General features: G+C 36.4%; 2 protein-coding genes across 2 annotated transcripts in view; one reads left to right on the forward strand and one right to left on the reverse strand.

Annotated features, from left to right (window-relative positions):
• The window catches only part of LOC104638733 (sodium channel protein type 2 subunit alpha), a 201006-nt gene that overhangs the window by 96649 nt on the left and 82215 nt on the right, over positions 1–22142 (reverse strand). The window lies entirely within an intron of this gene.
• LOC104641142 (sodium channel protein type 2 subunit alpha) overlaps positions 1–22142 on the forward strand; it is a 75760-nt gene that overhangs the window by 8097 nt on the left and 45521 nt on the right. Inside the window, exons 3-13 of the mRNA XM_075756794.1 lie at positions 305–559; positions 6032–6348; positions 9942–10060; positions 10962–11051; positions 13657–13785; positions 14298–14389; positions 15519–15791; positions 16099–16162; positions 17069–17210; positions 17363–17569; positions 20953–21252. Coding sequence (XP_075612909.1) covers positions 6082–6348; positions 9942–10060; positions 10962–11051; positions 13657–13785; positions 14298–14389; positions 15519–15791; positions 16099–16162; positions 17069–17210; positions 17363–17569; positions 20953–21252 — 1683 coding nt within the window. The 5' untranslated portion in view covers positions 305–559; positions 6032–6081. The remainder of the gene's footprint in view (positions 1–304; positions 560–6031; positions 6349–9941; positions 10061–10961; positions 11052–13656; positions 13786–14297; positions 14390–15518; positions 15792–16098; positions 16163–17068; positions 17211–17362; positions 17570–20952; positions 21253–22142) is intronic.

A 22142-nucleotide genomic window follows, 5' to 3' on the forward strand; every position in this document is an offset into this window, starting at 1 on the left:
TTAAAGACAGTGAATCCAGTGGGGAGCAATGATACACTGTGCAGTTCCCTAAGTGACAGATGAGAACATTCCTGTTAGCCTGGGCACAGTTATCCTGGCTCTACTAAAGACTGCACTAGTCAGGCAGTAATCTCAACAAGCCCCATTTTTGCCTTTTAGTTAAATCATGCAGGTAAAAGAACAAATGGAAATTTTGAAACTCGTATCACTTAAAGAATATTCTTAAATGCACTTTTGGTCTGTGTTAGGTTTTGTGGACTAACTTGTGTTCCATCCTGCTTTTCCTACGTCTCTTTGCTTTTAGGTTGAAAAAATGTGTCTATGTGAATATGTAGACTTATCTTTGTCAACCACAATTAACTTTGAGACCCTTTGGACACAGGAACAAAGAATGAGAGAGTCTTGAAGAAACTTCAGTCTTGAAGAATCTTCAGCTCCCAAGGAGAAACTCTTCTCACCAATTCTATTTTTCTGCTAGAAATGCAGCCTTTTTGTTTTCATGATAGCAAAAGATCCAGTGGCTAAATTCTGAAATTTGGCATTTCTTAGAAAAATAAAGGTAAGACTATCTTTTTTTCTCGGCCAGAAATATTTCACTATGAAGTGAATATACCATTTGATATAGCACTATATATCTTCACTAAAATATCAGGGGGAAAATGAAACTAACATCTTTAATGAGGTTTGCTGTAGAAATTTGTGTTACCTGTATTGTAGCTATTTTTCATTAGAATGTAAGGATCTTTAACATTGGAAGGTATTTGCAAAATATTAAGTACTGTATTCCAACTAGGTCGATGGGCTAAGAAAGAGGCCCTTCCTCTTCCTCTTAAATTGCATATAGTTTTCATTTGACCTTCTTCAGCTTTCTCCAATACTTCAAGTATTCACACTTGATTTGTTTTAACACCTTCTCAGAGGCAACTTATGGTGTTAAATATAAGGTAGACCTATAGAAGAATTCCTAGAAGTTTTAGTCAATTTTTAGAAATAAATAGGTAAAACTGTTTATTTTGGGGATTCTACAACTTGTTGGTATGTATCTGAGGAATCCAGGTTCATTTCTTTACATAACCTATCTATTTTTGATTACTCCAGTTTAGTAGGTACAGCATATGCTGGCCTTGATGTAAAGAATCTTAATCCACTATTTCCACTCCTAGGCAGGAGGAGAGAAGAAACAGGAACAAAATTTGAAAGTGAATGGTGCAGTGAGGTAGAGAGGGAAGAAAAGAGAGGAGTGTGGAATGGCAGTGGGCACAAACAGGCAAATAAGCGGGGGGGAAAGACTGTCCATAGCAATGTCTTGATGAGAGCGAGCAGTGTCCAAAAATATCCTCCCAAGAAGCAGCTTCTGGATCCTTCAGACAGGTCTGAGAACGCTTTTTAGTCTCTAATCTAATGTTATAAGTGTTTTCCCATCTGCCTAGTCTTTCACCAGTCAGATTGAGCCTCATGTATTATATTTTGCCCAGATTTCCAAACTCTTACAGTACTTTCTTTTGTTGAGGTTGGGGTTCTTAAGATTTAGTTAACAGGCTTTCACACCTTATTGCAAGTCATTACTGAGGACATCAAATAAAATTGCATGCAAACTCCATGAAGCACCACATCAGTGTTAATTCATTAGTATTTCCTGTATTTCTTGTTCTTCGGTCAGGTTTCAGCCAATGGCAACTACCAGTTCATATTCAGCCCCATATCACTACCCCATTGTAAATCCTTTTCAAGTAAGATTTTATTAAGGAAATGTTATTTCTGTTACATACTCTTATTAGTTGATTTCATATTCTTATAACAAGTAAGTATTATTGTCTTCTGAGATTTATTAATTTTATTAATAAATACCTGGTGGTGATTTCATTATTTTTATTTTGAATAGTTACATAACACTAATGCCTACAGGCTACTGAAGCTGACTGTACAAATCCAGACAAAAATTATAGTCATTGCTAGAGATAAATTATAGTCTGAGGAAAATGACACAATAGATGAATGATAAATGTTGGAAAGAATGGAAAAAAAGGAAAACAAATCCTACATATTAGTCAGTTAGGACCTGTAAACACAAATTATCGTAGTTTAAATTAGTAGATTACAGTTTAAAGAAGAGGCAGGTTCTGAGCAGGCACTAAATGCTGGAGGCTGTTTTCAGCTTTGAGGAAGTCACTCCTTTCCTTGAAAATACCTACTTTTCTGGAACCAACATTCATGCATTCCTTGACTTAGGACGCATGGATAATTTTCACCAGATATCTCTTTAGATATCTCAATTAATTCTGCATTACATTGCATTTACCACTTTGAATTATAGTAGTGACGCTTTGGGGCTCTTTTTTTCTTATTGGAGTTCCGTTTCTTATTCAAATATTTTTAAAGCAGTAAAACAATAGTGTAAATATGCCAGGAAAAACAAGGTAAATGTCAGTTATGAAAAGATAATAATCTGTAACTGTAAAAATATTTCAAAGCATTTCAGCAGATACGGGAATAGGTTTTTCTTTGTGAAATTAGCCTCTGTGCACAAATGTCATGAGAAATTTCAATAAAAATATTTCATTTTAGATCATCTTCACAACAAACTAATATTTACCCTTTTTTTTTTTTTTTTTTTTTTTTTTTTAGGATAAATTGAATGCAGCATTACCCAGTTTGGAATTTGATTAGAGCACAGAATTATAGAATCAGAAACTTAAACATAACTTATTTTCACTTCCAGAAAGCTAATACCTGAATTTTGCAAAACAACTTCCCAAATACTATGAGAGGGAGTTAAGATGACTCATTTCTTACTATTTCTCCACCTTTAAAATTTTGAAGGGTGTACGTGGACTGTTTCATGCAGAATGCAAATAACCTGTTAGATAACCTGAAGATTTTAATAAATAATCATAGTATCCACCTGGTTCTTACACTGATACTTTCACTTTTACCATTTGCCTGATTTAAGATATCATAAAAATAGATACCTTCAGCCACTTCTGGCTTTTCCAGAGACACACAAAAATTCACCTGACATTGTTAGCACAGATATTTCAATTACTTTCTGCATCATCTTCTGTGTAAATTGTGAGAAGATAATTATATTCAAAAATAAAATGTAACAAGTTATCCATGGACATAACATAATTAACTGAAATATGCATAAAATTAAGAACATATGGATACTGTTTATTGCTCAATCTTATTATTTAAAGGAAGGGACTGAAGGAAAACTGGAGAAGGATTTATGGAATGCAATGCTCAAATATGACTAAATGGATATATTTGGCAAAAGCATGTCTTTGATAAATTGGAGCTTATTTTTCCTAATGAAATCTATTGAATTGTAGACCATTATACATATTGTATCTAGGCCCAAATTGTATTTCAAATACTTGAAATTTTTTTGCTGAGCGGTATCAGGTACTGAAGGACCTGGACCACATGTCTTTTTGAGACTATTGCTTTAAATATTGTTTTTTGATGAACGCTATTCTGAAACTATTAGATACACAGAATTTTTTGTCTGAATTCTGCCTAGTATCACCCATGTATTGGCAGTTTAATTCCTGGATAACAAGCGATTTTAAAATCACTGAAGGAACAAGAGGGAAGCTATCACTAACAAACGAGCGGTTCTTAGTTTGAGGATTGATAAGTGCTTGTTGAGGGTTCAGTGCAGGGAACAGAATTACTTTTCTTTCATTGTTCTATTAAACTACTGCATGGATAGCAACAGTAATCAAACACGTATTTGTGCGTTGTTCTATTAAGCTCTGTAATCTGAATAAAAACACTTGGGGAATATTTAGCATAGGAAAAACCTTCTTGTGTAATAGCAGCAGCCAGGAAATATATAACTGCACTAGACAGTAGTGGAGGCAGGACTCAAGTAATGTTTCCAACTTGTCAAGAAAATTTTTTTAAAGCATGGTTTATGACTGAAAAATACAGTGCAACCCCAAGTCTGCTAATATTATTTTTCCCAGTCATTCATTGGCCCCTTTGTAGACTTCTAGCAATAGAAATACATATATTTCTAGTGAGTACAATGTATTTTATTATAGCATTCATAACCATAACTGTTAATGGATGAAAAGCAGCCTAACCAAATGCACTGAACTGTAAAAAGAAGACAGATCCACTGATGACTATAGAAGGGTGCACCTTTTAAGACTATTTTCATAGAAAAGGCACCTAGGTCAACAACTTGAATCACAGACCCATAAAATGTGGAATAAAGGAATCAATTATTCAGAAAGACCAAAGAGAAACCTCAAATATCTTCTCAGTTTATTAATCCCGGATGGGCAAAAGCAATAATCAAAGGAGTATGGACTGTATCCAGAGAATGGGTGTGCTTTTAATTCTCAGATAAAAGACAATTGTGAGTTTAGGATCCTGATAATTGGGAGTTACATTAATAAAAAAAAGGTATCAGCAAAGGCTTCCATCTTGTGCTGATCATACACACTGGTGCTGTGCTGTGAACCCACTCCAGAGGTAAAGACTTGAGGTGGCACAGAAGCAGGTTTACCAACCATGTCATTGGACTGGTAATTCAGATTTAGGAATATGCAGGCTCATTTCTTTTGTCCAGTTTTCTATTGTAGATTCTTCAAGCACTTTTAACATCCCCTTCTACTTTTATACAGGATTTTATTTTTGGGGGGTCATTTGAAGAGGAATCCATGATTTCTTAAGATCATTGCTGTAGCACTTTGTGTATGTGTGTGATTTCTACAAACTGCTCCAGACAGGCAAGAAGCTTTCAGAGAAAGACTACGGAATGAATGCAAATGAATACAATATTATGTCTCACATCTAGATGTGGCAACTCCAGAATACAGATGTTGCACATTCATGAGGTAACATAGGGAAGGCTATGTGGCTCATGCACAGAAAACTCAATTAGAACTCATTTCAGGCACTGAAACTCACTCTTAAAAGTTTGTTTTCATAATTAAAATTATTACTACACTATGCCACAAACTTTTGCAAAGTAGACATCAAATAAGACTATCATTTCTTACTTGGTGGCACTTCTTAACCAGATCTGCCTTCCTTTTGTCATTCCCTCCCTCCAGTCATTCAGACCTCTCCACTGTGCTGTACAGTGTGTCAGTTTAAGGAACTGGTCCTGCTACAGAAGGACTTGGAAGAGAGAAAAAAACATTACTTTCAACCAATGCACTGCAGGGCTTCATAAAGAGACAGTTTGGTGCAGAGAGCAGGAAAAAGCAGCAGGGACTACATCATCCAGCACTGGCACCTAAGACATTCATAGGGAACCAGAGTCTTAGATTTCAAACTAGTTTTAGTCTGAAATAATATTATGACACTTGCCTTGCAAAAAATCAGGATCAGTATTCCTTTCCCACATAGTCTTCATTGTATATCCTGTTTCCTTTTAAGTAAAAGGCCTGTGGTCTTGATTCACAGCTCACAGACAGTCAATAAATGCAACCTAACCTGCTTTGGTATCTAACATTAACCTTCAGCACAGTAAACTGTCAGTATGAAAGAATTATGCTTGTTCCTCCTATAATTCAGTTGCTGTCTTTCAAACTGTATTAATTGTACAAAACCTTTTTTGTACATTTAATGAAATTATTTAAGTTTGTAAAGTTTGATTACTGATATTTGAAAAAATACAGGAAGATAAAATGTATTAACTAGTACAATATAGGTTTACAATTTTCAAGAGTACTTCACAGAATATGCATTTATACTCGCTGGCTGTTAAAAAAAAAATATATATATATACACACTGTTAAAAATCAGTATTTTGCTCTGACTGGGAGAGTCTAAGGACATAGGCAAAGCAGTGTTTGTGGGCAGTAGTGTCTTTTTCTAGACCAGCAGGAAAAAGCTGAAAAATAATTTATTATATATCTAAATAAATTCTGAGCAGTTGCTTTTAACTTTCACTCAGCCTTGAAATATGCTGCTTCTATTTCAGGCCTAGGAAAGAGTTTCTGAGCAAGTGTTGGGGTTTTTTCTGTTGGTACAATCTAGTTTTCCTAAATTATCTAATTTTCTTTTATAGGTCATTCTTATGCAAGAGGCTAAAAGTAATTAAATTTGCAGGATGAAAACATGGCACAGGCACTGCTGGTACCACCAGGACCTGAAAGCTTCCGCTATTTTACTAGAGATTCTCTCGCAGCTATTGAAAAGCGTTCTGCAGAAGAAAAAGCTAAAAAGCCCAAGCAAGAACATACAGATGATGATGATGAAAATGGTCCAAAACCAAACAGTGACTTGGAGGCAGGAAAGACACTGCCATTTATTTATGGTGACATACCTCCAGGAATGGTATCTGAACCTTTGGAAGACCTGGACCCATATTATATCAATCAAAAAGTGAGTGAATAATCTTTTCCACAAAATAGAATATAATTTTCTACACTAGAAAAGTTTAATCTCAAAATATGATGGTTAGAGTCATCAAGCCACTAAATATACAGAAATACCTTTTCATTTAACAGAACTGATTTATGCTGTTCTGTGTTGTGACTCCTTCAACTTCCATTGAGTTACTTGTTATTTATCTCAGTGTAAGGAAGATACAGCTTTCCTGAGCTTGCCTGAACTTGAGAACATGACTGAATTTTCCTGATTTCAATGTAGCATTAAGACTGGATGGGACAAAAGAGGTGTTCCAAGCATGGTTTTGCTGGTTGTAGATGGTTGTAGATAACCACGTAGCATCCATCCAAATTTGTGAAATAAAGGACTGTAACCATATTCTTTGTTTCTGTTATAGCTATATGTAAACATATATCTATATATGTATATATAATATATGTAGCATATAGAGACTCTGTGTAAATCTAGGGACGTATAAAACTTCTACTACTGATGCTTACGGTGCTTGGGATTGCTATGATAGATCTCTGCTGCACAGCTGTCAAATAGAAGTCTGTGGCAGACAGCACAGAAAAGCTGGGTTTTGAGGAAGGAATTGAAAAAAGACAGTTTTGTTGTTCTGAAGACTAATTGAGAGTTTTCATACACAGCAAAGAGTTACTTGTTGTGAGAGAAAAGTAATGTGCCTGAGTTACACGTGTAAGTCTATAACACAACTGGACTGTTAATAGCATAGTTGTGTTCCATGAAGAATGTAAACTCCTAAAAGATGTGTACTTCCCCTTCTGATGTGCACAGTCATACAAAGTCCTCATTTTCACGTGATCTGCAAGCCAGGGATTTGGAGATAGAAAAGCTAGTTCAAACAGATCTATTCAAGTAAAAAGTTTGCCCCTTAACCTTTTTAAAAGTCAGGATCTGCAGTACAGTATATGGTTTTTGGTCTTGTAGCAATGATGCATACAATCTGGAAACAGACTACCATTATATGACAAGAGAAAGACAAGGAACAAACAAGTATATCTCTGTAGCTGGGATTAGTTGTAGACTGTGTTAAATTCCTCCAGGAGCTGAAATAATACAGCCTGAGAATAGTTAAAAATACCTCCTGAATGGATTAGTAAAAGGTACAGCTGAAAATAAGAGCAGGTTCTCTTCTGTACTATCTGCTTATTTCCGCATGCTCCTTTAGCAGCATCAAGATGTTCTTTCAGTTCCTGATAGACCTGGTAAGTGTTATAGGTAAGGAGAGTGAAGGAAGATGAAGCCGTGGATAATAACTCTAAATTAAAAAATGCAGAAGGTGTTTTATAGACAAGTGCTTGGGATTATCTTTTGCCATCTCTCTGAAACAGATAAGGAAATGGACACAGTTGCTCTGATAACGGCTTGAAGTGTTCTAGGCTGCCATTGAGATAAGAAACTTGATGTTGAGCAACTATAAAAAAATTAAGACATAAAATATTTTAAACTGTAAAGAAACATACTTTGTTAGGAAAAAATCATGCCAATAGTACTCTCAATTTTGTGGCTAAATTTGTGTTTGCCTTTGGTCCGCAAAACTGTTTTTAAAATTATGGTTTCAGTAATAGGAATGCAAAATAAAGCAGAATCCATATGTAATTGCATAACCTAACAGTTGCCAAAGTTAAATAAACTGTGCTGTATATAATACAAATATTAACATTATTAAGGAAACTTAAAGAAATGACAGCTCAGAGAAGGAGTGTTGCCAAGGGTTATTTTCATTTATATGGTTTTGGTTATATCAATGGTTCCATGTAGATTCTTACTTACAATATAATTAAGTGCACTAAAACCTTTTCTTGACTAGCTACAAAAAAATTCAGGAATAAAGTTGCATAAATAAGTTCAGGAATGAAGTTTTCTAAACAAGTCTTCTACAAATGAAGTATCATAAAACCTGAGAAGTACTGAATTATACTTTCTAACCTGCAATGACTAGAAAAAGTAGTCAGATTTTTTTGGAACAGAAGTGTAAAACCTCAGATTACTGATGGACTTGTTAGTCTATGAGCGTCATTAGTAAACTGCAGAATCTTTTGTCACAGGTGACACCTGTATTTATGTTACGTACCAGCCTAATGTGCTCAACAAAAACCAAATGGACATCTTAAATGATGAACTAGAATTAGTCCTTCCTCCTCCAGCTTATAGCATAAACTACTCTTAATTATTGACTTGTCGATGCAGAGAAAACTATACATGAATTGTATGTAGTCTGTCTTCAGGCTCTGCTGCAGCAGTGATCTTGGGACAGGCAACATCTTTCTACCATTTCAAGCTTCAAGGGTGAAGGACTGTAGGGCAGAGAGAAATGCCAATGAGTTTGAGCTCATTCGCTGTCATCCTCAACGCTATGCTTGATGTTATTCTGTGAACAGGAGGCACCAGCAACACTCCTTTACCTGATTTCTTTCTCACTGTGGAGAGCTTTGCCTTCTCTCCCAGAGAGAGCAGACCAGACAGGCAGTAAAGGCCATGGAGAGGGCAGCATTTTTCTGATCACAGCCAAGTTCTTACAGAGAATGGAAATCAGCATGGAGAACAGTGATACTATATAGCTCTGCTGAGAGCATAACAAAGACTCTATTATGGTAACACAAAGCAGAGCCATTACCATCGACAAAGAGCAAAAGGAATGAAGAATAGTCATGTCCTGCAGAAATTTCAAACTGCATCAAAGATGCAAGTAAACCTCACACAGAAATACATTTGGAATAAAAATGAAAACACTTAGGAGATGACCGCCAATAGAATGAAAGTGAACATGAGGTTTATCAGGTCAAATTTTAAAAGATAGTAACTACCTAAATTTGGTGCTTACATATAGGGAAAATAAGAACATACTGTTAAAAATGAAAACAGTATTTTTCTGAAGAAAAGATTTGTTATAGGATGCCACATTCTGGCATACAATTGACTGCTCAGAATGATGTCAGCTGGCAATTTATTAATCTCTTTTATTTTTTCACAGATACATTTTTAGAAAAAAAATATAACTGATATTGGCAGTATTTAAAAATCTAAGATAAAAGCAAAATTATTTTAAAATTATGGTTAATTGTTTAGTGACAGGTGTTTGTCCTTGTCACCATATATATGTGTATATAATTCTGACAATATTTGTTCCAAATACAAACTGGCATTTAGAATTGCCCTTTTGATATTTTGGTTTTGTTGTGTTTGTTCACAAGGTGGAATATATTTGATTAATTTGAAACTCTGACTTTAATCAAAGACTTTGTTAGAAATAAAATTGAAAACATTTTAGTGATGAAATGCCACATTTTGCTATTATTGATGAACTGACATTGGTACTGCTAATTCCCACCAATTTTAATAATATCAGAATTCAGTCCACATGCTGGGAAATTTAGCAAATTGGAGAATGGGCTGTGGAAGGCTTAATCCACTGTATTCATAGATATCAGTTATTTTCCTACCACAGGTAGACAGTAGAATGGAACTTGAACCTCCCCGGAGGAGCATGGAATCCTTTAGGAGGAGGTAAAGACATTTATGTAGTCAACACCGTATTTTAATTTTGTATTTCTTTTTTGCAGACTTTCATAGTATTGAATAAGGGAAAGGCAATTTTCCGATTCAGTGCCACATCTGCCTTGTACATTTTAACTCCTTTTAATCCCATCAGAAAAATTGCTATCAAGATTTTGGTACATTCATATCCTTTTTTCTTAATGTTGATTTAAGGGTTGCCATTTGAAACTATTTAATTACTGAAATAATACTTTTCATACAGATATACAAGTTATATGGATAGACAAGTGTACTATGCTAAGTAAACATATGCTGATCACCCTTAAGAAGCAGCAATGTCACGTATGAATTCCAGTATAATCTTCATTCTTACTGAGAGAATTCTCTATGAACTACCTAAAGCTGTCAGAGTTTAAATATCAGGCTTTATATACAAAAGGAGACCTGATCCCATACTAAGCCCTGCAGCTAAGGCCAAATTAGTAACAAACCATTGCACTTGAACATATCTAAGGTCACACTTTTACCAAGACCAGTGGTACAATTCATGAACTAGACTCACTTAGCGAGGACAAAAGAGCATGAGGAAAGAGCTGCTATTTCAGGCATACTTTTCCAACATTGTATTTTCAGCATTGGGGTAGGTGTCCCATAAAAGATCCAGGCCAGAATAAAGGAGAATATTTTCAAATATATTTCAATCATGTCCAAAGAACAACTTGGGCATAAACAACCAACTCTGTCTAAAGATCCTTTAGATTGATCCCTCTGGCTTCGATGAGTAACTATGTTTGGGTACTCATTTCATATTTTTACACACTTAAAGGTGTGTTTAAGTTTCATTTAAATTCTAAACCTGCCATAATTATAAAAGTAATGCATTATTTTACAGTAAATGCACCATAGCATGCCAGATGGCATACCATTTAAAATAGATAAAATTATGTGGAAAGCTTTATTTTCAGTTTTTATTTATAATGTCATGTTATTTGTACATATTTTTATAAACTTGATATTTTTAATAATATTTCAGTGTTATAAAACTGTCATCCTTTCTTGATTTACATGCCTTGACTATAATCTACATTATTCAGCATGCTTATCATGTGCACTATTTTGACCAACTGTGTATTTATGACCATGAGTAACCCTCCAGACTGGACAAAGAATGTAGAGTAAGTTAAACATTTTTACTTCTTTATTTTTACATCTTTGTTTTTGTGTGACTCCAAACAAAAAGCATTTATGGAAAGTTGCATGCCAGAATGGGCTTTTCCAGAGCCATGAAGAATCAGATTCCATGAGATCATCAATATCTTTCTGTTTTCCCCCTGAATAATTCAAATGGTTTAAGAGTAATGCCTTGTGTGGTGGGTTGACCCTGGCTGAGGGCCAGGTGCCCACCAGAGCCGCTCTATCACTCCCCTCTTTCATTATTAGACAGGGGAGAAAAGGTACAATGAAAAAAAAAAAACTTACGGGTCAAGATAAGGACAGGGAGAGATCATTCTCTAATTATCATCACGAGCAAAACAGACCGAACTTAGAGAGGGAATTCATCTAATTTATTACTAAGCAAAAACAGAGTAGAGGAATGAGAAATAAAACCAAATCTTAAAAACACCTCCCCCCACCCCTCCCATCTTCCCGGGCTCAACTTCACTCCCGGCTTCAACCTCCGCCCCCCCGCAGCGGCACAGGGGGACGGGGACGGGGGGGTTACGGTCAGTTCATCACATGGTGTTTCTGCCACTTCTTCATCCTCAGGGGGAGGACTCACCGTTCCCCCGCTCCAGCGTGGGGTCCCTCTCACGGGAGACAGTCCTTCACGGCCTTCTCCAACGTGAGTCTCCTCCACGGGGTGCAGACCTTCAGGAGCAGACTGCTCCAGCGTGGGTCCCCCACGGGGTCACAAGTCCTGCCAGCAAACCTGCTCTGGCGTGGGCTCCTCTCTCCACGGATCCACAGGTCCTGCCAGGAGCTTACTCCAGTGCGGGCTTCCCACTGGGCCACAGCCTCCTTCAGGTGTCTCCACCTGCTCCGGCGTGGGGTCCTCCATGGGCTGCAGGTGGAATCTCTACACACCCTCATCCTCCCTCCATGGGCTGCAGGGGGACAGCCTGCTTCACCATGGTCTTCACCACGGGCTGCAGGGGAATCTTGCTCCGGCGCCTGGAGCACCTCCTCCCCCTCCTTCTGCACTGACCTTGGTGTCTGCAGAGTTTCTTACATCTCACTCCTCTCTCTGGCTGCAAAAGCGCTCTCTAACTGTTTTTCTCTTTCTTAAATATGTTATCACAGAGGCGCTGATTGGCTTGGCCTTGGCCAGCAGCGGGTCCGTCTTGGAGCCGGCTGGCATTGGCTCTATCAGACACAGGGGAAGCTTCTAGCAGCTTCTCACAGAAGCCACCCCTGTAGCCCCCCCGCTACCAAAACCTTGCCAAGCAAAACCAACACACCTTGTTCTTTAAAATTATGTCTGAGGAATATCTGAACTTCTATGAAGTACAAACATGAGCTCTTGTGTTCTGAGTTGTAAATTGGAAAAGGAGCTCCAGAACCTCAAATGTGCATGTAAAATTGTTGCATGCCATTGGTGAGGCCAGCCACATATCGCTTGAGTATCCACGATCTCAGCACAGTGGGACATTCATCATGGCTCAGTGATGTGAACTCCAAGTGCCAGCCACAGCAAGCACACACAACACCCAAACATCAAGAAACTCAAACTGCTGAGGAAAGGGCCTACCTATGAAGGAGTAACAAAGAGATGACAGAAGTAAGGAAACCTCAAAGTATCTCTGGTTCTCTTGATCATGGTTACACATACATGTTTGTTCTCTAACAAAATACAGATAGGCGTTTTCCTTTGAAATATTATGTTTTTCTTTGAAATAATACTACTCATGAACAACCTGGTTCTAACCACTTATGGTTCCCTCCTGTTCTCCAATAGCCGTTATTGATTTCTATTTATTTATTTCACTGCATTAAGGAATCTTACTCTGAATGCTGTATTTGGAAACTGCACTAGTATTCACCTGTTCCCAGTATGCTCAACAGTGACTATGGCTTGTTAGGATTGCTGAGAGTCTGAAAGGAGAGCAGTAGGGTCTGTAGGTAGATTTCCTTTATTCTGGAGGTCCACACAGACCCATGTGGGTCTCAGGAAGTCCCTGCATTAGACTGGTTATAACTGACAATTCTATGTTTTTAAATGAATGGTTGTTCCCACACCAGGTAAATTGGTAATCGTGCTCCACATCTTCAAGAATAACAGTCTGGGCATGCTTTCTTATATTTAATGATTATTTATGAAATAAACCTGCATTATAGGCATGAGTATAGTTATTATGCAGAACTGATTTTCACAAAACTCTGATTTCGACATTAAAAAAATTCTTCATTTTTTGTAACACTTAGACATCTACCTGATTTGTGAATGCAAGCAAAGAGGCAGCCCTGTGAGTGCCAGAGAATGTACATATAAATATCAAAGTCTGAAATGTATCTATACATACTAGAGTCTGAAATTATTTGCAAGCACAAAAACTGAGATTAAATCAATCTTTTAGAAAATGAATAGTATATATGTGTCAGGTTTGAATTTAAATCTACTGAAAAACAATTACATTCTTAAGTGTTTGGGACAAGTTAAGTTAATGATTTCCTCCTTTCACTTCTAAATACTTTTCTTGTATGTCACCTTTGATAAAGAATAGCACTGTCTATAGGCATAAGTATGCAAAAATGCATTATTCCTGCTCTGACGCTTTTCAGGTACACTTTCACTGGAATTTATACCTTTGAATCACTTATCAAAATTCTTGCAAGGGGCTTCTGCTTAGAAGGTTTTACTTTTCTGCGAGACCCGTGGAACTGGCTTGACTTCAGTGTCATTTTAATGGCGTAAGTGGTTCAAGAACTTTTTAAGCTTTTAGGGCATGAAATTAGTGGCAAATATTATAATAATAAATATATTGATTTAAAAGTATTTATTTTCTGCAACCTTTGAAGTTTAGACACCGTATCACACATTTTATTCACTCATAAATCAAAGTAAAAGATGGCAGGAGTCACCATGGAGTGCCAGCTGCTAATGTAATTACTGCTGAGGGACACTAATTTCATGTCCTACATTTTTCTGCTCATCAGAATGGAAGCCATCCTTTTGACTTCATGTCACTGTCCTATTACAAGCTAATTAGTTTAATTAGCTGTCCAAATACAAATCAGTGAGTTTCACTTCAATGAAATTTAAGCAAAATCAATGAAAATAAGTAATTATAAAAGCGAGGTGTACTGAAGAGACAGGTAGATTTTGAAGTATGATTGCCAATATTGCCACAGAGGTTTTGAAGACCCACATAATTAGTATAAGCTCTGCCTCAATTCTGAATAACTGTGATTTAATCCTACAGGTATGTAACAGAATTTGTAAACCTAGGCAATGTTTCAGCTCTTCGAACTTTCAGAGTATTGAGAGCTTTGAAAACTATTTCTGTAATACCAGGTAAGATGTAACTGTGTAAGGTGTTAGGCCCCTCGTAACTCCGATTGTTATTTGTGTGCTGTCATTGTGTTTGTGTGTGAACTCCCCTATTACAGATATGTGACAGAGTTTGTGGACCTGGGCAATGTCTCAGCGTTGAGAACATTCAGAGTTCTCCGAGCTTTGAAAACAATATCAGTCATTCCAGGTGAGAGCGAGGTTAAACACCGAGGCTGACTTTCATTCCATTGAAGTCGAATTCACTTCTTTTGAGCATACGTCTTGCTGTTCGCTGCTTGTGTTGCCAAAAAAGAAAAAAAAAGAAAAAAAAAAGGCATGGATCATAACCCTGGATTACGATTCTTTGCCTTTTCAGCATTAGCTTGTTTTATTTTGCAAAATCAGCCTTTGAGTTTAACAGATTCTTGCATGAAATATAAAATATGAGGTCTATGGGTTATTTTGCTTTGTTTTTCTGCATTTTATTGCAACAAGTTTTCTCTTTTACATTAAAAAAGCTTTAGCGCTATGGCTTTCTTGATTTTGAATTTTTTCCTTCATTTTAGCATGTAAAATTGACATTAGTCTTAATGACAACCAAGTAACAACAAAAAAGCTACCAAAAAGGGGATAAATATTGCACAGGAAAATTTATCAAACACAAATGATTTATTTTTTTTTCCTCAAAATTACTTGTAATTCTTTCTCATACTATTTTCACACTGTTGTGAAGCCATATTTAATACTATTTTTTTTCTTCTCAAGATTACTTGCCATTCTATCTCATTCTATCTTCATATTGTTGTGAAGTCATATTTAATATTAACTGGAAACTGAATTATAGCAGAATATTAAATGCAGAGAAAAATTAAGACATAAAATCAAATATGTAACAGGAAAGAATGATTGATAAAATTTCCTGCTTGAGAATAACATGATATATTCAGGTTATTGGAATATATGTACACTGCATATTCATAAAAAAGAATCTTTTTCTGTCATTCATCTTCACAAGCTCTGAGGCTGCTCATGAAGCTTTACATTTTGAGAAATAAAAAAGGATTTCTTTTAAGTGTCTGCATGACATCTTAATTATATGGGAAGGGCAAAGATACTCTTTCATAAATCTATGGATCTTTTCTCTTTGCAGGCCTAAAGACTATTGTGGGAGCCCTAATTCAGTCTGTGAAGAAGCTCTCGGACGTTATGATCCTGACTGTGTTTTGTCTGAGTGTATTTGCACTAATAGGGCTGCAGCTGTTCATGGGCAACTTGAGGAATAAATGCCTGCAGTGGCCTCCAGACAATTCTACTTTTGAAATAAGTGTTATTTCCTACTTTAATAGCACAATGGATGAAAATGGTACATTTGTTAATATGACAGTGAGCACATTTAACTGGAAGGACTATATTGAGGATGAAAGTAAGAATGACTGATATAACTATTTTTTATATATTTGTGGCTATAGTATGTAACTATTTGTGATCAACCAAAGAGTATTGAATGGTTTATATTTCTGCCTTATGTAGAACTGCTTACAGTCACTGACTGACAGAGATCAAATACATACAATAAACAAGTACAATAACCAGAAGGGTTCCTAAACAAACTACAAAGTGATCAGGCAGCTAGCCACTTCGATTTTATTACAATTTATTTTTATTTTACTTTGTAGTAGGCTCAGATTCATTTGGTCTATTCACATATATTTCTAATGCTCTCTACACAGCTCATTTTTACATTTTGGAAGGACAAAGAGATGCTCTACTTTGTGGTAATAGCTCTGATGCAGGGTAAGACCTTTTCAAAAATCATCTGTTATGTTCTGTAGAAAAAGCAGTAACCTGAAACCTATCTGTAGCATTTGCAACTCCATATTTAGCAGTGTTACAGAACATAGAGTTTTGCTGCTAAACAATGATTTCTTACTTAAGTCAAAATATTTTACTCTCTGGCTAAATGAAATACTCATTAACAGCTTTTCTTCCTGCTTGATTGGAAAATGATGTTGGTGTTAATGATAAAATCTGAACTCTGGTAAAGTTTATTTTCGAGATGCACTGATTGAAGAATGTAGGATGATAGCAAAGGTTAGAACTGAGGAAGAGAATACGTAAAATATTAAGAAAGCACAATAGTGACTTCATAGTTCAAGACTGAATCTTTTTTTCAAGCCTAACTTGAAAAAGCCTTCAAGCCCTTTCATTACTGGCAAATTCTGCCATACTCATGTGTCCAATTATGAGCCTAGAATTGTTACCTGAACTCTGATGCCTAACTGGCAACAGTAAAGAAGCTTATTAAAAAAAAAAAATAAAATCTGCATTATGTGGTAGATCCCTGCCAGTACAATTGGATTTAGCTATTAATATTGTTTAATCTGTCTGTAACCTTATACAACATTTTAGCAATTATTTCTGCCAGGAAATTATTCATTTAGAATAAAGATTCCATTTGAAAATGTGACTGAGGAGAATTTAAGTATTATGTCATTTCAACCAGTGAATGGATGGAAAGAGTATCTTTCATTTACTCTCTTATTAGTTCATTTCTTAGGACTTTTTTCTTCTGAATGAATTAAATTGTAATTCATGGATTTCCTGAGGAAAAATAATGCGTATTCTTCCAAAAGATAATAAATATGTTCCAGAAGGAAATAAAAGTTATGACTAAGTACTTCCTGTTTGGTTTTCATATAGGCAGTGTCCAGAGGGATATATATGTGTGAAAGCTGGTAGAAACCCTAACTATGGTTACACAAGTTTTGACACCTTCAGTTGGGCTTTTTTGTCACTCTTTCGGCTAATGACTCAGGACTTCTGGGAAAACCTGTATCAGCTGGTAAGAAGTTTCTATGACATAAAAAGTAAACTGTAGGTGAAATACAAAATTATACAAATAGGCTTATTTGTACATGAGCTGAAAGCATAATGCTGTTGCAGTAACAAAGATGAGTGGTGGAATAATATATAGATATGCTTTCTACTCCCTAGACACTACGTGCTGCTGGGAAGACATACATGATATTTTTTGTTCTGGTGATTTTTCTGGGCTCTTTCTATCTGATCAACTTGATCCTGGCTGTGGTCGCCATGGCCTACGAAGAACAGAATCAAGCAACCATGGAAGAGGCAGAGCAGAAAGAGGCAGAATTTCAACAGATGCTGGAACAACTGAAGAAGCAACAAGAAGAAGCTCAGGTAATGATGGAAATTGTACTTTCTGAACAGCATTATTCTTACAGCAAGGATAATAATCTTTTATGAGTTAGAACATGTATAAATTGTGCAATGAATTACAAAAAGAAAAAAGCCTTGTTTACCATGCAAGTTAGAAAAGTGGAAATAGCCAACAAAAATCAGGAACTAACCAAATAGCAAAAAAGCAAGCTAATGGTACAGAAAAGAATGCTACTAAGTTCACCTAAAGACTGCAAAATATTTGTGATAAGAGTGTCTTAGAAACCTGACTTTAAGTAGTCATCGTTCGTGATGCTTTTATGTTACAGATCTTATGAACAGCATAAAAAAAAGTCTAGTTATGTTACTTCTGGTTTATGGTTTGAGTGAGAATTGCCAGGCTTGCTGTACTTAACAGTTCTTTCCCAATATTCAGAAAACAGAGAGAATTGTAATCAGTGTTCTTTTAGGTTTCTATCCAGGAAGGTATTTAAGCATAGCCCTAATTCAAGCACACTGAAGTCAATCAGAAGTTTATATGTCCTTAGAAGAGACTAGCAATATTTATAACAAAGGTATTACTTCAGAATTCTTTTAAAGTAATCTTTGTTTTCTTTGAAAACAGAAGAAAATTATTTAAAGTTTTATGGGAAAAAGACATTTTAATATAGACTTTTCTGTGAGGTTTTCTTATCTGAAAGTAAAATATATGCAAGAATTCAGCTCCATGAGTCAGATATCTGTTTAATTTCTGGGCTGATTTTCTATTGCTTTTTAACCGGTATTTTTATGTCCAGTTCTGGGATTCTTATTTCAAGACAAGGAACTACTGGAGAGAGTCCAGTGGAGAGCTATGAGGATGATTAGGCAACTGGAGCATCCCTCTTATGAGGAAAGGCTGAGAGAGCTGGGTTTATTTAGCCTGGAGAAGAGAAGACTGAGAGGGGATCTCATCAATACTTACGAGTATCTAAAGGGCGGGTGTCCAGAGGCTGGGGCTCTTTTCAGTGGTGCCCAGCGACAGGACAAGGGGCAACGGGCACAAACTGGAACACAGGAAGCTCCATCTGAACATGAGGAAAAACTTCTTCACTTTGAGGGTGACCGAGCACTAGAACAGGCTGCCCAGAGAGGTTCTGGAGTCTCCTCTGGAGATACGCAAAACCATCTGGACATGATCCTGCGCAACCTGCTCTAGCAGGGGGGTTGGACTAGATGATCTGCAGAGGTCCCTTCCAACCCCTACCATTCTGTCATTCTGTCATTCTGTCATTCTGTCATTCTGTGATTTTCAGCAGGACGGTGTTTATAAAATGCTAGCAAATTAGAATCGTCTAAGAAATTATAGTTTTGGTAGTATTTTACAGCTACTTTCACTAAGTTAGAATGATTCTATAAAGTGCTAATAGAAAGTGAAACTCTCCATCTTTTTCTTGAAAGCTTTATGCATGATCTGTGAAATCTAATTAGCATATCTCTACTTTAGTCATTAAACCTTATCACTTCCAAATCGTTAAAGAAAAAGCAGAATCCTGCAAAATTCAAATTAAAAAAAGTTAAATATCAGCAAAGAGTTCTTTTGGTTTTAAATCTGATATTTTCATCCATGAAAAGGACTAAATCATATTATATCAAAAGCTATCAGGAGGCTCATCCAGATGTTTGTGTGTTTGAGAGTGGGGACAGAGATGAAGCTGATCCATAATTAGGAAGAAGAAGAAGAGAACCATAGGAAACAGAGACTCTGAGGAAGGTTGGATAAAGGCCGTGGAAAGTTGATACTTTTTTAAATGAGTCACCACTGAATTCATTATAAGGAAAGCAGTATTACAGTCAAGATCCCTTTTGTATGTGAAAATATTAGCAGAAAGTATGCATTACAAGGTAGATCACTGAGCTGCTGAATTGGTTGCTGAGATGGAAATGACTGTAGGACACACCTCTTCACTCCCTTGACACTGAACCTATTCATCCACAAACCTAAGTCATCACAGCAGTCTTTGGATTGCTTCACTTGTTTGACCTTTGGTATTATGACGTAGATGGGTGGTGACTCAACATCTGCTGCCTTTGTTTCTCTTGGAGCATTTGAAGGATGATCTTCTGAAACCAGTATGACAAAATTTTGCATATCATTTTTTTTAATTGATAAACACTTCAGAATCATTTTAATACTCTACATAGCAGAAAAAATCTGTATCAAGTCAACTTGTATAGCATGGGTTGTACATTGTGGCGAAGAAAGCCATTAATTCATACTATGTGCTTTCAAACTATCCTTTCCTGCTGTAGAGAGATATCTCACGATTCCTGAAACGCTTGGCATTGAATATAATGTTTTGCCAGATAATTACTAGACATCTTTGTTATATAACAAAATGTATTGTTATATATACATTTTATATATATTATATATATAATGTCTCTTGCCATTTCTCATACCACCCTTTTTTGTAAGCTGACAGCAGCCTATCAGCTTCCCAAACATGTTTTCCACTGCAGAATTTCATAGCAATCTCCCAGACAGTTCTTTCTAGGAAGAGTACTGAACACAGCCTCAATTCTTCCTTTATTTGATGACTAAATGAACTGGTTTCCTTAATGAGCCAAGTCAGTTAGGCCAACCACTGTAGCTGAAGATACTGGTCTTGAGTTTTGGGGTGGCTCTTTGCTCCAGTAAATCACCTCATCCCTTTCCATCAGAGAAACCTAATTTTTTTCTTCTCTATGGCTGTAGCAGCAACAGGCAATAAATGTACTTTTATGTATCTATAACAAAGACCAAGAATGCTGTTACAGTGGGGAATGTGGGAGGGGAAACATGAAGAGGGAGGGAGGGCTTGGAGACGTGTTTAGAGGGTGTGCCTGTTGCCAGTGAAGGTATAAGGAAAGTGAGGGCAGTGTCCTTGCTGTGAAGACAGTGAGAAAAGGCTGGATTCAACTACTTGCAGGCTGCTAGTTGGATTGTGATACAGTAACTCATATGGTGGATGTTAGGGATTAGTTTTCTCTGTAAGGACTCAGAAGGGATCAGCTGAATTAGAGCACGATGTGGGGCTTTTCTTGAGAGAAAATGGGGAAGCAGGTCTGAAATACATGGAATACCCCCATGTTTATACTTTTCTGACTTCCTTAATTTTAGATCGATGTCTTGTGCAGCAAGTCTTTAAGGAATAGCAATGCTATTGTTCAGCTGAAGTTGAGGCTTCAAATAGCTCATGCTACTAAACAATAAGGAACTATACAATTCAATATCTTCAGTTCAATTTGTTTGTGTATATTTGCATACTCAAGGGTGTACAACCAGCAGTATTACCACTGCTGATAATAAAAACAGTTGATAAGAGCCTACAAAATTGTTCATTTTTGGCCTACTAAGAATACCTTGCTCTGTAACCTGACAGGCAACAGCAGCAGTAGCAGCAGCATCAGTTGCATCGAGAGATTTCAGTGGTGTAGGAGGATTAGGAGAACTCTTGGAAAGTTCTTCAGAAGCATCAAAGTTGAGCTCAAAGAGTGCTAAAGAAAGAAGAAACAGAAGGAAGAAAAGAAGACAGAAAGAAATGTCTGAAGCAGATGACAAAGGAGATATTGATAACTTCCCCAAGTCCGAGTCAGAAGACAGTATCAGAAGGAAAAGTTTCCGCTTCTCTACCGAAGGAAGTCAACTGACATATGAAAAAAGGTTCACATCTCCCCACCAGGTACAGCTCTCTCTTTTATTAAATCATGTACGTCTACTCTAATTTGGTTTTGACTGACATTACAGAAGCTTTACATATTGGAAGTTATGTAAAAGATAAGTGAAGGGAAAAAACAGTGGTAGTACCATTAAGTGTTACAGTTTGATATTTCTTTGAGTAATATTGTAAAAGTGTACTTCCAATCTAATAAAATGTGCTATTAGTTTGGGGCCAAAGCTACTCCAAAAAATCTTTCATTAACTGGAATGGGCTTTAAGTCAGGCTGATACAAAGGAGCTGCAGCCAGAGATCTCATCTTAGACCGTACAGTTCTGTCTCATATATATGTCATATATGTCATATATGTCTGTAGCTCATAGATGAGGATGGTGAGTGACTTGACCACACTAAAGAAGAGTCACTGACAAAGTCTGAGCAGAAAGAAATTTCTGACTGCTGGTCCTGTGCTCTAGCTACTCGATAATAGGCCTCTCCATTGTCTAGCCTAAATTCCCAGATGCTCTCTTATATACTGGTGGTGAAGATACTGATTAAGGAATATATTATCTTTATATTAAATATATTTTTTGGAGCACAGAAAAAATACTTAATACTGAAGCATGTGTACTGAGGGGAGGAGAATTTGAGATAAAGAGATTCCATAGATAATAAACTTTCTGTGGCTTTATTAACATACAGTAAAGCATTGTTGCATGTGTTTATTCATACTCTCAGAAAGCTTTCATCCTGGCAATTGTTATGAAAAACTGTGAAACTTCCACAGAAACTTAAGCAGCTTGGGAAAGCAAGGCATTTTAAATTATCTTTGGTAACATTAAAATTAAATGTGAATTCATGTTGTAGAACAAATAATTAAAATCCATGAAAATCAAGTGAAAACAATTATTGTA

The sequence above is a fragment of the Balearica regulorum genome, chromosome 6 (assembly GCF_011004875.1).
Source record: "Balearica regulorum gibbericeps isolate bBalReg1 chromosome 6, bBalReg1.pri, whole genome shotgun sequence".
Classification (NCBI taxonomy): Eukaryota; Metazoa; Chordata; class Aves; order Gruiformes; family Gruidae; genus Balearica; species Balearica regulorum.